This window comes from Neofelis nebulosa, chromosome 18 (genome assembly GCF_028018385.1).
Source record: "Neofelis nebulosa isolate mNeoNeb1 chromosome 18, mNeoNeb1.pri, whole genome shotgun sequence".
Classification (NCBI taxonomy): Eukaryota; Metazoa; Chordata; class Mammalia; order Carnivora; family Felidae; genus Neofelis; species Neofelis nebulosa.
The window spans coordinates 36,617,295-36,631,375 of record NC_080799.1 but is presented as its reverse complement, the minus strand read 5'-3'; the positions used below and the strand labels follow the sequence as shown (position 1 = coordinate 36,631,375).

Genomic DNA, 14,081 nt, shown 5'->3' with positions numbered 1-14,081 from the left:
GGGGCCCCAACTAACACAGATATTTTAAGTACTGCAAGTTCTCAGGGCACCTGGGTAGCTCAGTTGACTTAATTGTCCAACTCCAGCTCAGGTCATGATCTCACCACGGCTTGTGAGTTCGAGCCCCACATCAAACTCTACGCTGTCAGCAAGTTCTCTCTCTCTCTGTCCCTCTCTCTCCCCCACCCTCAAAATAAATAAACTTAAAAAAAAAAAAAACACTGTAAGTTCTCAACCAAAGCATGTACTAAGTACTTCAGCTTCCAAGTTTTAAACAAAACTCACCAACTGGAAGAACAAGTTGGAAATTTGATTTATTTCTGGTTTTCACTTATTATTAGAAGTATAATGAAAGTAAAAATTTGCTTATTAAAGTTTAATGTTTCTGAGTTCCTATAACATAGTCTGATAGGAATAAAACGTTGTATAAGTACTTAGGTATTTATTTTTCTTTTCCACGCAAGCTAACAAGTTCATTTGTTACTATCATTTTTATTTCCTAGAAGTATTTTTAAAATTCATTTTGGCAGAGAAACTGCAGTGATTGTCATTAGCCATCGAAATACATATAACTTAACGTATGTTTTGCCATATGTATTCGGGAATATCTTGAGAACATTTTCCAGGTGAAAGTTTAACTAGTAGTTGTGTGTGGAAGAATACAAGTGGTAACACTCCACTCCCTTTCAGTGCTTTCCCCTCACCCAATTAACAGGTTACAAATTCAGAGACGAATTTGGATAAGAGCCCAGAGTCAGTCAGTAGTCCAGATAAAAGAAAGACTTCGGTGAACTCTGAATCTGCTAACCCTTCACAAAATGCGAGTGAAAAGATTAATTTATCAAGGAAACATGATGCTGTTTCTGAAAGGTAGGCATTTCTATAAAAATGCATATTTAACTAAGTAGATGCTTGTAAACTATGTTTCTCAAGCGTAAAACAGCTTAAACGTTCACATTCATTCTTGTCTGTTGTGAAGGAATGGAATGGGTTATCCAGGGCTTTTATCATTGTTGTTTTACATGGTGGTTTTTACTAAATATGGGCACCTGAATGGCTCAGTCGGTAGAACATGTGACTTTTGATCGCTGGGTAGTGGGTTCAAGCTCCACATTGGGAGTAGGGTTTACTTAAAAAGAAAAACAGTACTAAGTCAACTTTAGAATTGACTAGGGGATTGGGTTTTCCATTATGCTGTGTTCCAGCTTTGGTATGGGGACCAGAGTGGTCACTTGATCACTCCTGTGGTTTTTGTTCTACACACGGAAAAGTCAAGGTCCTGTGAAACAGTGGCTTACAAAAATTACAGAGAAGACTGAGGCTAGGAAAGTAAGAGTGGAGAAGAAGTGCCTGAAATTATTAGTTTCTTAGAGGTTGAAAGCAGTGTCATGGCAACTTCAAATTAGAGTGAACAGACTAACTTCCTTGTCTAAAAAAAGCATCCAAGGGGAGCCTGGGTGGCTCAGTCAGTTAAGCATCCGACTTCAGCTCAGGTCATGATCTCACAGTTCTTGAGTTCGAGCCCCGCATTGGGCTCTGTACTGACAGCTCAGAGCCTGGATCCTGCTTTGGATTCCGTGTCTCTCTCTCTCTCTCTCTCTCTCTCTGTCTCTCTCTCCCTCTCTCTCTCTCTCTGTCCTGCTCATGCTCTGTCTCTCTCTCTCAAAAATGAATAAACTTAAAAAAAAAAAAAAAAGCATCCAAGACCTGGAACCCCTGATCTAGTCTAAAAGATTTGGGGCTGGTAGGGAAGAAATCATTAGGTTTAACAAAGAAACACGATTACTGATTCCAGCCTAGAGAGATGATGGAGGAGGGGCATTTTAGTGAATTCTTTTCTTTGGTGATTTTGAACAGTTTTGGAGCTTTATAATACTATTTATTCTTAACATAAACTCCTTAAAATGTCCTCAGGTTTTACTTTTATATGTTAAATTATACTCCAGCTTTTAAAAAGAGAAAAATATATAACCAAAAATAAATAAAGGATGGCCATTATTTGAAGAACAACACCCTTTCTCCAGATAACTGCGCATACCCAAGGAGGCAGCAAAAGAAGGAGAAGCATCCCAAATATACACCATTTGCAGTAGATTCTTGGTACTTGGGAATTTACATGCAGTTTTGACTCCTCGGAAGAAACCCTAACATTCCTAATATTCCTAATATTCATTTTAGTTTTGAGCCAGGAAGCTGCTATGAAGAATGCATTTATTTAGTTTATGAAGGCAGGAGTCCCATTTCATCGAGTCTTTGTTGTTACCACTTCTTTTTTTCTTTTCAATTTTTTAAAAATTATTTTGAGAGAGTGTGAGCAGGGTAGGGGCAGAGAGAGAGAGAGAGCAAGAGAGAGGATCCTAAGCAGGCCCTGCACAGTCAGTGCACAGAGCCGCACACGAGGCTAGAACCCACGAAACTGCCAGATCATGACCTGAGCCGACATCGGCCACTTAATCGACTGAGCCACCCGGGCGTCCCTGTTGTTACTACCTCTTAATGTGTGTGCTGAAACTCATCATGTGACTAAGAAGAAAAATAAAATGCTTGTGATAGAAGTTGAGAAGTGAAGACCCCATGAAAATAGCATTTTGTAGACCAATATGGCAAATTTGTCAGTGGCTTTATCTGATAAGAACAATCTACCTTGTGCTCTGTCATGAAGAATCTGCCATTTATGGAACTTGTCCCAGGCAACCATGCTAACAAGTGTGTATAACTTGACCTGGATGGATGGATTCAGTGGTGAGTTTTAAAAACACCGAAGAAAGAAACAACACCGGTGTTAAACTCTTCCAAAGAATAAAAAAAAAAGGAAATACTTGAGTTCATTTTATGAGACTAGATACTACAATCTAGCACAATTCTGATACAAAGTCAATTTTAACATTTTACAGAAATGGAAACCTACAGTCCACTTTTACCCACAAAACAGACACAGGTATCCTAAACAAGACACTAGTAAGCCGAGTCCAATAATCTATAAAAGTTGAGTTTGTTACAGCAATGCTGCCAGGTTGGTTCAACAATAAAAAAAATCAGCGAATGTAATTTGCCAGGACAAGAATCATTGTTAACTCACAATAGAGGTCGGATTTGACAAAATACCTGTTGATGATTAAAAACCAAATTCCTGGCAAACTTGGAATAGGGAGGTAACATCCTTAATCTGATAAAGAATATCTACAAAAACCCTAAAACAGATCTGATGGTGAAATATTGGAAGTATTTCCTTTAAGATATAAAATAGAAGGATGCCTGCTGTCATCACTTTAACCTTCTACTGGATCTCTTGGCTAAAGGAAGAAAAAGAAGTCAAAATATAGAGGGTTTAAAAAGAAGGAAGAAATATTATCGCTATCCTTGGATGATTAGTGTAGGATTATAATGTAGGAAATGCAACATAACTTACAGATACATTATTAGGATTACTAAGAGGTTAGCAACATTGCCAATCTCAAATGTGTAAGAAATCAGTTATATTCCTGTATACCTGATACAAACAATTAGGGAATTGTAAGATATTTTTTAAAGATACCACACCAATACAGTAGCACCAAATACAGCCATTAGCTAAGCTAGGAATACATTCACTAAGACATGTAATAACTGAAGAAAAGGAACAAAACTTCCAGAGATTTTAAGAAAAATTCAGTGGAGAAATGTACTATATTTATGGGTTGCCCAATGCAGTATTTATAGAATGTTCTCACTTTTGTTGAAATTAATTTATGGAGTGCAATTCCAATCAGTTCCCCAGTGTGTAATTTTGTGGAACTTGACAAGATGATTTGATTTCTAAAATGTGTGCATAAATGCAGTAGATTAAGAAACCCAAGATGTCCATCAACTAGAGAAACACAAAGGAAGGAGTTTGCCATCAGATGTCAGGACACTACTAAACTGGAGTAATGAGGATAATGTGATACGAGTGATAGACAAATGGAGAATCCTTAAACCTATGCATATATATATATGTGTGTGTGTGTGTGTGTGTGTGTGTATATATATATATATATGATCAGTGATGGAGAATGTATGGCACATCATCTGGGACATGAGGGACTTAGTAAATACTGCAGTTACTTTGCTACTCTTGTTGAGGGAAATATGAAAGAAATTGGATCCCTATATCAGACTATACATAAAAATCAATCTCATGTGGATTAGGAACTAAATAACAAAAGGAGAATTATAAAGCTTTTAGAAGGTAATATAGAATGTCTCCATGAACTTCAGATAAGGAAAGATTTCTTAAGACACAAATACCTTTGCAATAAGTGAAAAAATTGATCACATTAAATCTTTTTTTTTTTTTATTTACCACATTCAAATTCGAAACTTCTTCTCTCAAGGCACTATAATTTTAGTGAGAAGACAAGCCATCAAGGTGAAGAAGACATATGCAGCACATAGAACCTATTGAGGACTAGTACCCAGAGTATATATATAAAAGAGTTTCAGTGAGTAAAAGCCAGATAATACAAAAGGAAAATGGGCAAAAGACTTGTATGTGTATTTCACAAAAGAGGAATTCCAAATGACCAATAAACATATGAAAAGGTGCTCATTTTCATTAGTAATCAGGGAAATGCAAATTAAAGCCACAATGAGCTGTCATTTCATATCAGGTAAGGAAAAGTAAAACGTTGAAAAATCCAACAACACCAGATGTATTGGAGAGGCTTTGAAATAAAGGGAACTGACTGTTTAAAATTTTGTTGTTAGAAGAGCAAATTGGTATAATGCTTTAGAAAAAATTTGGCATTATCTAGGAATATTGAAGATCTGACCATCATTTGACCTCATGTTCCTATCCTTTGAAACATGCCCTTTAAATGTGCAATAGGATATATGCAGAGGAACATTTATTAGCATTTTCCATAATAGTCAAAAACGAGAAGGAAAAAAAGCCCATCTACACTTGAAGTGAATAAATTACAGTAAATCCGCACAGTGGAATTCTGTACGTTAGTGGAAAGGGAGGAACTGCAGTCACATGCAACTGAGTTACTCCCGTAAAAACATTGAATGGTTCGATTCTGTTCAAATGAATGTCAAAAATAGCCAGAAAAATAGAAGTACGTTATGTAGGAATTCAAGGCTAGATGGTGAATCTAAAGAATAAAACAAAGAAATTAGCACTACAAATGCTATTTATGGAGGAGATTTATAATACAGGATAGAGGCACGTGGGTTTCTGAAATGCTGATCATATAAAATATATTTACCTGAGCGGTGGTTACATGGGTGCTAGCTTTTTAATTATTAAATTAAACATGTGGTTTAAACCCAATTTGAAAATAGTTGCCTATTTATTAGAAAATCTAGATTTATGTTTAATGTAATCTTACTGAAATACATGGGTTCAGAACTACAGTCTTTCTTCTGTTCTCTCTCATTCCATCTGTTTTATGCTCCTTCTCCCTTGTCTATGTCTGTGTGTTGGTCGCTATTTTAGCCTTTTGAATCAATCTTGTTTTCCTCTTTCCCCATTACCTTGTTAATTACACATCTTCATTGTTCTTTTAGAAATTGCCCTAAAGATCAGATTTGGATCCTTGACTCTAGTAATCAGAATCTCATATGATTTGCTACCTCTGCCATTTTGTAGGCAGTGCTTGACCTTAGAACCCTGTAACTCCATTTACTGCTCTCACTCCATCTTTTGTGTTTTCACACATTTTCATTTTACATTACAGTCGACACTCGAATAATGCAGCATCGACCCCACGCACAAAACTTCACACATAACTTTTGACTCCCCAAAAATGTTAACTACTAATAGCCTACTGTTAACTGGAAGCCTTACTTAAAATAAACAATTAAACATTTTGTATGTACTATATATTACACTGTATTTTTACAGTACTGCCATCTAGAGAAAAAATATTAAAAATCATAAGAGAAAATACACTTGGGGTACTGTACTTTATTGATCGAAAAAATTTCCACCTGTAAGTGGACATGCACAGTTCAAACCCTTGTTGTTCAAAGTCCTCTGTATTTTAAATCTCACAAGACAGTATCACTGTTGTTTCTTTTTAATGTTTTTATTTATTTTTGAGACAGAGAGAGGCAGACCATGAGCAGGGGAGGGGCAGAGAGAGAGGGAGACACAGAATCTCAAGCAGGCTCCAGGCTCTGAGCTGTCAGCACAGAGCCCGACATGGGGCTCGAACTCATGGACTGTGAGATCATGCCCTGAGCGGAAGTTGGATGCTTCACCGACTGAGCCACCCAGGCGCCTGGTATCACTGCTTTGTTACAGTCATTACTCAGAGTTACCCACATATTTACCACTCCTGTTGCTCTTCATTTCTTCCTGTATTTCTGTCTTTCGATCTGCGGTAATTTTCCGTCTGCCTGAAGAACTTTGTTCTTTGTTACTTCTTTTTTTAGTTTTGCTCAAGATAAATTTTGTCAGGTTTTTTTGGTTTGGAAACAATGCCATTCTGTCTTTTTTTTTTTAAGTTTATTTATTTGAGAGAGAGAGAGAGACAGAGCCCAAGTGGGGGAGGAGCAGAGAGGGAGAAAGAGAGAGAATCCCAAGCAGACTCCACATAGCGCAGAGCCCGATGTGGGGCTCGAACTCATAAATTATGAGATCAAGACCTGAGCAGAAGTCAGATGCTTAACTGAGCAGAAATCAGATGCTTATCTGACTGAGCCACCTGGGTACCCTCATTTTGTCTATATTTTTAAAGACTATTTTAACATAGGTATTGACTTGTAGGTAGTTACTTGCTTTCAGAACTTTTAAGATGTCTTTACCTCTGACTTCTACCATCTCTGTTGAAAAGTTAGCTTCAGTCTGATTGTTGTTTCTTCAAAGATTGTGTGGGTATTTCTGCTTTTAAGATATCCTACTTACCTTTGGTTTTCATTAGTGCACTATGATGCTAGTTGTGGGGGCTTGGGTTTAGTGTTTGGTTTTTAATTTATCTCGATTGGGACTCACCGTTTTCATGAATCTGGTTTTATGTTTTCCACTATCTTTGGAAAAATCTTTGGAAAAATCTTGGCCGTTGTCTCTTCAGATATTCCTTTGGCACTATTCCATCTCTTCTCCCCTCTGGTATTTCAATTACTTGCTTCTCTGTAGCCGCCATGTCTTCTGTTCTCCAGGCTTCAGTCTGGATATTTCCTATTGACCTATTTTCCAGTTTATTAATCCTCTCTTCAGCTGGAGCCTGCTTGGATTCCCTCTCTCCCTCTCTCTGTGCTCCTCTCCCACTTGTGCTCTCTCTCAAAAATAAATAAACAAACAAACAAACATTAAAAAAAAAAAACAGCCATCATTGGTGTCAGTCAGTAGAACGGTTTTATAAAAGTCACATGTCTTTGAATGGTCATGGGATTCCAATCTTCAGTGTGCAGATACACAGATTAGCTTCTCCGGGTAAGTATTAACAGTTTATATACACACACAAACAGACACACTTTTCTACATGCATATATATACACACACATTTATATAAATAATTTTTAAAAATTAAGTTAATTGACAATGCCCACTGAAAACTACAAAAGATAAATGTATAGCTTGGCAAATGTATAGCTTAGAAAATAAAAACATTTTGTAACTACCTCTTGGGTCAAACCAGTGCCATCCATTCTGCCTCATGCCTCACTTCTAATCACCAATCCTACTCCTACCAGAGCGACCTAAGTAACACTATCTGAACTTTTAACCTAAGTTTTTGGTTGGTTTTCACCTTTATAGAAATGGAGTCAGATTCAGGGAACACTTTGGTGTCTTGCCTCTTTTGTCCAACATTATATGTTGTGAGGCTCATCCATGCTCCGCTGAGCAGCAATGATGTGTTCATTCTCTTTTCCGTATAATGTTCATCATATGAATATACCTCAGTTTACTTATTCGTGGGCACCTGGTTTGTGTGCAGATTGGGGAAATTATGAGTAGTGCTGTTATGAACATTCCTTTACATGTGTTTTGGTGAATGTACGTACACACATTTCTGTTGCCTGGAAATGGAATTGGTAGGTCCTAGAGTATATATGTACTTTCAGGTTTAATAGATATTACCACACACTTTACCAGGGAAAGCATACCAAAGCTGTATTTCCATTAGAAAGGATAATGAGGTGGTTGTTCTCCCATATCCTTGCCATCACTTGATACTCTCTTTTTTGCCTCGCTACACTGGTATGTTGATAACACCACGTATTGGTTTTGAATTTGTATTTCCTTCTAATAATGTAGTGAAGTACAAGTTATGGTTGTGAGCCATTCTAATACCTTTTATGAAGTTTCTCTAAGACTTTTGCATGTTTTCCCTTTGAGTTGCCTGTCTTACGTTTTTTGTCAGATACGTTTGCAATGAATACCTTTTTCTAGTCCCAAGTCCTTCCACTTTCTTAATAGTGTCTTTATATGAATTGACTTGTTAGTTTCAGTGTAGTCTTTTTTTTCCATAGTTTCTGCTTTTCTGATGAATGTTCCATCTGGCTTTAACTATATCTCTGTCTTTCCTCACTATTCTTAAAAGTATTAATTATAGTTTTTTTAATGTCCTTGTGTTAAAACTGCAGCATCCACATCATCTGTGTAACTGTTGCTATTGCTGTTCTGTCAGTTTCTGATCATTTGATTCTGTTTTCTGGCACACTTGATAATTTCTGAAAAATTGGTGAGGCTCTGGAATGATATCATACTGTACACAAGGTTCATTCTGTCCTCTGGCAGAGTAGGGCCTGGTCACCTAAGCTCCTCAGAGAATGGTATACATTTAGGCTTGTTGTGAATGTGGCAAGGTTCCTTCTACCTTTCGTTCACTCTGGCTCTTAAGACATAGCCCTATGTTTTGTTTTGTATGGAACAAACATGTGAAACTTAAAAAAAACAAAACAAAACAAAAAACCTAGCCCTCCATGGATTCCTGGCTGAAAGCTTGGAGCATTCACTAGGTCCCTCCACTTTAGTGGGTCTCAAATTGCAATCTTTACCACCCCAGCCCAGTGAAAAAGCCAAAAATTCCACTCTGCTTTTTAAAGTCTTCTGCTTGGTTTCTTAGACTCCTAAAATAGCACTGTACTGTATTTGGGTTGCCTAGGTGGCTCAGTTGGAGGAGCATGTGACTTACAGTTTTCAAGCCCCAACATGGGGATAGAGATTACCTAAATAAACAAACTTAAAAAAAAAATACTAGAAATACTTTACAAATGTTAAATGAAGAATTTTGAGATTGATAAAGAGATTTTGACTCTGGTGTAATGAACATCTGAAAAGAATTGCTTATGGTTAAGCAACAAAATAAATATAGTTATCAATCTTTCAACCATATGATCACTATTACTGGTAGAAAGAAATACATACAAAGCAGTTTTGTTAGAGACCAAAAGTGGATAGAAGATTAAAATGTTGTTGATCAAATTTCGATCTCAACATTTGTTTTTATTTACTGAACTTAGAAATGATGGCTATTAGACTCTCTTATTGATAAATTTGGGGAAAAATAATTGAATTAAATCTGCTTTAAAATGTGCATTTAAACCAGTTGATTTCACAAAACTAAAGGGAGCATGTAGGAAATGTTCACTTCTGTCCGTGAAGTATTAATTACTACAGGAATTGTTCTTTGGTTGTCAACAAATAGAAAACCAAACTAAAGAAGAAAAAGAATTGTGTTCAGAAATGTTCAACAGGGAGCATAAGACTGTGTTCCCTGGGGAAAGGGAAGCACCTGAAATGTACCTTACAGTGTTCAAGCTTACTGCCCAGAGGCATTTCGCAGGTTGAAAGACAGGGGCAGGAAGAGCCCAAACAGCCTACAGGTCTTGCTACATTTATTTATTTATTTTTACATGTTTATTGTCTATTTTGAGAGAGAGAGAGTGAGCAGGGGAGGGACAGAGGGGGAGAGAGAAAGCATCCCAAGCAGGTTCCACGCTGTCAGCACAGAGCCCAACATGGGGCTCAGGTCACAGATTGTGAGATTGTGACCTGAGCTGAAACCAAGAACCCAATGTTTAACCTACTGAGCCACCCAGGTACACCTGAGATCTTGCTACATTTAGATCAGAGACTTGGAAGTCTGAGTTGGCTAGAATTGTGAGGCAGAACAGTGATGAAAAGCAACTGTGTAAAGATAGAGGTCTGATGACTTGCAAAGGCACCCTCTTGAGTTATTGTTTGAATACAGATCTTTACGTGCAAAGGATGAAACTTCAAGAGGCTGGGAAAAGAACCATTGAAAAGAAGAAGACCAAACATTTCTTGGGTATTGTACAGGGTAGGAACATTTTGCTTTCCCTCTGGCTACAACGAAGAAACTTAAAGTATGAACACCAGGTAGAGTCTTGAGGTGGGCATGCTATAGTGGGGCTGGCTTCATCCTCAAAACTGCAGTGGACCTACTCCCAAAAAACTGAAAGGACACCAAGGATGAAACTAATCCTGAGTATTTAACTGCATGCCGGAATCAAGTCCAGCATTCTTTGAAAGAATGAAATGTCATCCATCACTCAACAGTGTAAATTTTACAATGTCTGGCACCTTTACCGGGGATGCAAAGTAGCCAAAAATATAATTCATAGCAAGGAGAAAACTGAAATGATAGAAACAGACCTGGAAACAGTATGTTTGATGGACAACCACAACATGAAACAGCTATTAACCTGTATAGCGTTCATGTCCTACGATAGAAAGGAAGATGGAGGATGTAAAAAACAACAACAAAAACACCCAAGTTGAACTTCTAGAGGTGAAAAACACAGTAAATGCAGAGTACACTGATTAGGATTAAGAACAGAAGAGATAATTACTCATTTAAAAAACAGTGGAATAGTACTAGAAACTGTTCAAACAAAAGCATGGGGAGGTAAGAGACTAACAGAAAAAAATGAACAGAGCATCAGAGACCTTTGGAACAGTATCAAGCAGTCATATATATACATATACTTTATTGTGTGAGAGAGAAAGAGAGTGTATGCAGGCGGGGAGGGGGCAGAGAGAGGGAGACAGAGAATCCCACGCAGGCTCCGCACCGTCAGCACAGAGCCCTATACAGGGCTCGATCCCAGGAATCTGAAAGATCATGACCTGAGCTGAAATCAAGAGTTGGACACTCAACCAAATGAGCCATCCAGGCGCCCCAGTGACAAGATCTTAAAAGCAGCCAGAAAGAAAAGACTCCTTACATAGAAAGGAACAAAAAAAGTAAGATAAGGAGACTTCTTGCTGTGCACTATGCAAACTAGAAGGCATTTCTAAAGCATTGGAATGAGGACATCTCTAAAGCATTGAAAGAAAAATGACCCATTAAAATTTTAACACTCCTGTGAAAATACCTTTCAGACATGTAGGGGGAAACAGACATTTTTCCACTAAAAAAAGGTGAATATAGGGGGGTGGAGAATATATCAGCAGCTGACCTGCACTGCAAGAAATGTTAAAGGAAGTTCTGTAGGCAGAAGGAAAACAAAACCAAATGGAAATGTGGATCTGTGCAAAGGTAAAGAGATGCAGAGTGCTGGATATTGTAAATATGTGGGTAACGTAAAGTATTTTTCTGTGTTTCCATATAGGGTATATATGCGTGTATATAGTATGCTGTTCCTCTATATTACATGGTGTGTGTGTGTATGTATGTATATGTGTGTATATATGTTATATAAGTCCTGTTTAATACAGTGTTTCTGCATACAGGCCACAGATAGTTAGAATTTCAAATTTAAAATCCATCCTATTTACAATAATGTCAAAGAACATGATATACATAGGGCTAAGATTACTAAAATATCTGTAAGACCTAATTTCAAAACTACAAAGTAGATACCAGGTTTATGATCCAGCATGCAGGGAGTCGTCACTCCATTCTAACGACAGGTAAAAAAGCTGAACAAATTGAAAAATCAACAGCTCTTCTTAGAACCACTAGAGAAGAAGTAAGGCCACAGAGCAACGTTCCTTCCCCCCCCCCCCCCCCCACCAATGGAGAGGACAACAGGCAGAAATAATCCTCACGACATCCAGGAACGAGAGCAGAAGACTCCGTGGGAACCAGTCCCAGGGTAGGAAAACCTAAACTGTAATTGCTGGAGGCTCAGTGTAGACAAATCAAGAGTTAGCACCTCCAGGTGGGGCTTTGCCAGGGCCTTACGGTGAATACTGGAGAAAAATCCCCTCGTGCTTATAGAGGCGGATAGTGAAAGGAAGCTTCTAAAATACACCAGAGCACTGTGTTCTTAACAAGGCCTGTCCTAGAGAGAAACTGTTACCAGAACTTAACCTACCTGGGGGAAAGTAAATGTCCAGTTCCTGCTCCCTCTGGCCTTCCATCTGGAGGAAGTAAATACGCAACTCCACCTGCTCCAGCCATCCTGTCCTGCCTGAACGGTGTCGGGGACTGAGAAGCACTGGTGAAGTCCACACTCCAAGGGCACAGGCTTACTTAAAAGCTGAGAGCTAATCACAGGACCAGTAGAAGCTTCCCCTCCCTACCCCGTCTTATTAATGCATTACCAACGACCTTTTTATCATAGCTCCTTTCACCCAGTATATCATGTCCGCCTTTCAACAACAACAAAATATCACAAGACATACTAAAAGGCAAGAAACACGATTTGAAGAGACTTAAGCATCAGAAGCAGAGTCAGAAATGTTCAAATTATCAGACTAGGAATTTTGAAAAATTACCACTTTGCTAAAGGCTTTAATGAAAAAAAAAGGTAGAAAAAAATGCAAGAACAGGTAGATAATGTAAGCAGAGAACCGGAAATTTTATGAAAAAGAAGTGCTTGAGATCAAAACAGCGACAAGAATGCCTTTGATGGGCTTATTAGAATAGACATCGCTGAGGAAAGCTTCACTGAGCTTGAGAATGACAATAGAAGCTTGAAAACAGAAAAGCAAAGAGAAAAAGACAACAGAAATCTCCAAGAAGTTGGGACAACTACAAACGAAGGCACGTAAGCAAAATGGGAACACCAGAAGGATAGAAAAGGGGAGGAGGCTGATAGAAGGAGTAAAAGTAGTATTTCAAGCAATCATGACGAAGAATTTCTACCAAATTAATGTTAGATACCAAGTCACAGAACCAGCAATCTCAGAAAACACCAAACAGGATAAATACTAAAAAACAAAACAAAAAAACCTACATTTGGGCATACGATTTTTAAAATTCCGAAAATCAAAGATAAAATCTTGAAAAAAGCCAGAGGAAAAAAACACCTTACCCATAGTTGAGCAAAGATAAGAATTACCTCCAACTTCTCCTTAGAAATGATGTAAGCACGAAGAGGGTAGAGTGAAATGTTGAGAGAACAAAAAACCACCAACTTAAGATTCTGTACTCTGTGACATTCTCCTTCAGAATCAAAGGAGAAATACAAACTTTCTCAGACAAACAAAAGTTTAGTGTGCTTGTTGCCTGTAGACCTGCCTTGCAAGAAATGTTAAAAATTCTTCACAGAGAAGGAAAATAAATCAGAAAAGCAGATCTACAGAAAGAAAAGATTGTCAGAGACGTAATAAGCAAAAGTAGAGCGCAAGCTTTTATTCATCTTATTAAGTGATTTGACAAGAGTTTGTTGGAAACAATGGCAACAGTGTATTTATGTATGTGTGTGTTTGTTTAAATGAAATGAACGATAGCAATGATACATGGAAAAGGCAGGAAAGATTAGGAATATTTTGTTATTGGGAGGTACTTGCCCTACTTGTGAAGCAGCATAGTGTTATTTGCCAGTAGTCTTGGATTCGTTGTAAACGTATAGACTCTAAGGGAACCATCTAAAAAAAGAAGTATAACTGATAGGCTAAGAAAGGAGAGAAAATAGAATCATATAAAATGTAATTTTATTCGTCACTGCCAAAACTTGGAAGCAACCAAGATGTCCTTCATTATATAAATAAACCGATACATTCAAGACAATGGAATAATACACGACACTCAAGAAGAAATGAGCTCTCCAACTATGAAAAGATCCAGAAAAAACTTAAATGCATATTGCTAAATGAAAGAAGTCAATTTGAGAAGGCTGTATATATTGTGATGCTAACTACATGACATTCTAGAAGAGACAAAACTATGGAGACACTAAAAGGATCAAATGCAACC

At 37.7% G+C, this 14,081-nt stretch overlaps 1 protein-coding gene across 4 annotated transcripts in view; it reads left to right on the top strand.

Annotated features, from left to right (window-relative positions):
* Nucleotides 1-14,081, top strand: part of ATF7IP2 (activating transcription factor 7 interacting protein 2) — a 60,245-nt gene that overhangs the window by 22,537 nt on the left and 23,627 nt on the right. For 3 of the 4 annotated variants that reach the window (XM_058710213.1, XM_058710212.1, XM_058710214.1), the window contains exon 7: nt 716-870. In XM_058710213.1, coding sequence (XP_058566196.1) covers nt 716-870 — 155 coding nt within the window. Of the gene's footprint in view, nt 1-715; nt 871-14,081 lie in introns of those variants that run through there. The other variant, XM_058710215.1, reaches the window with a different exon arrangement.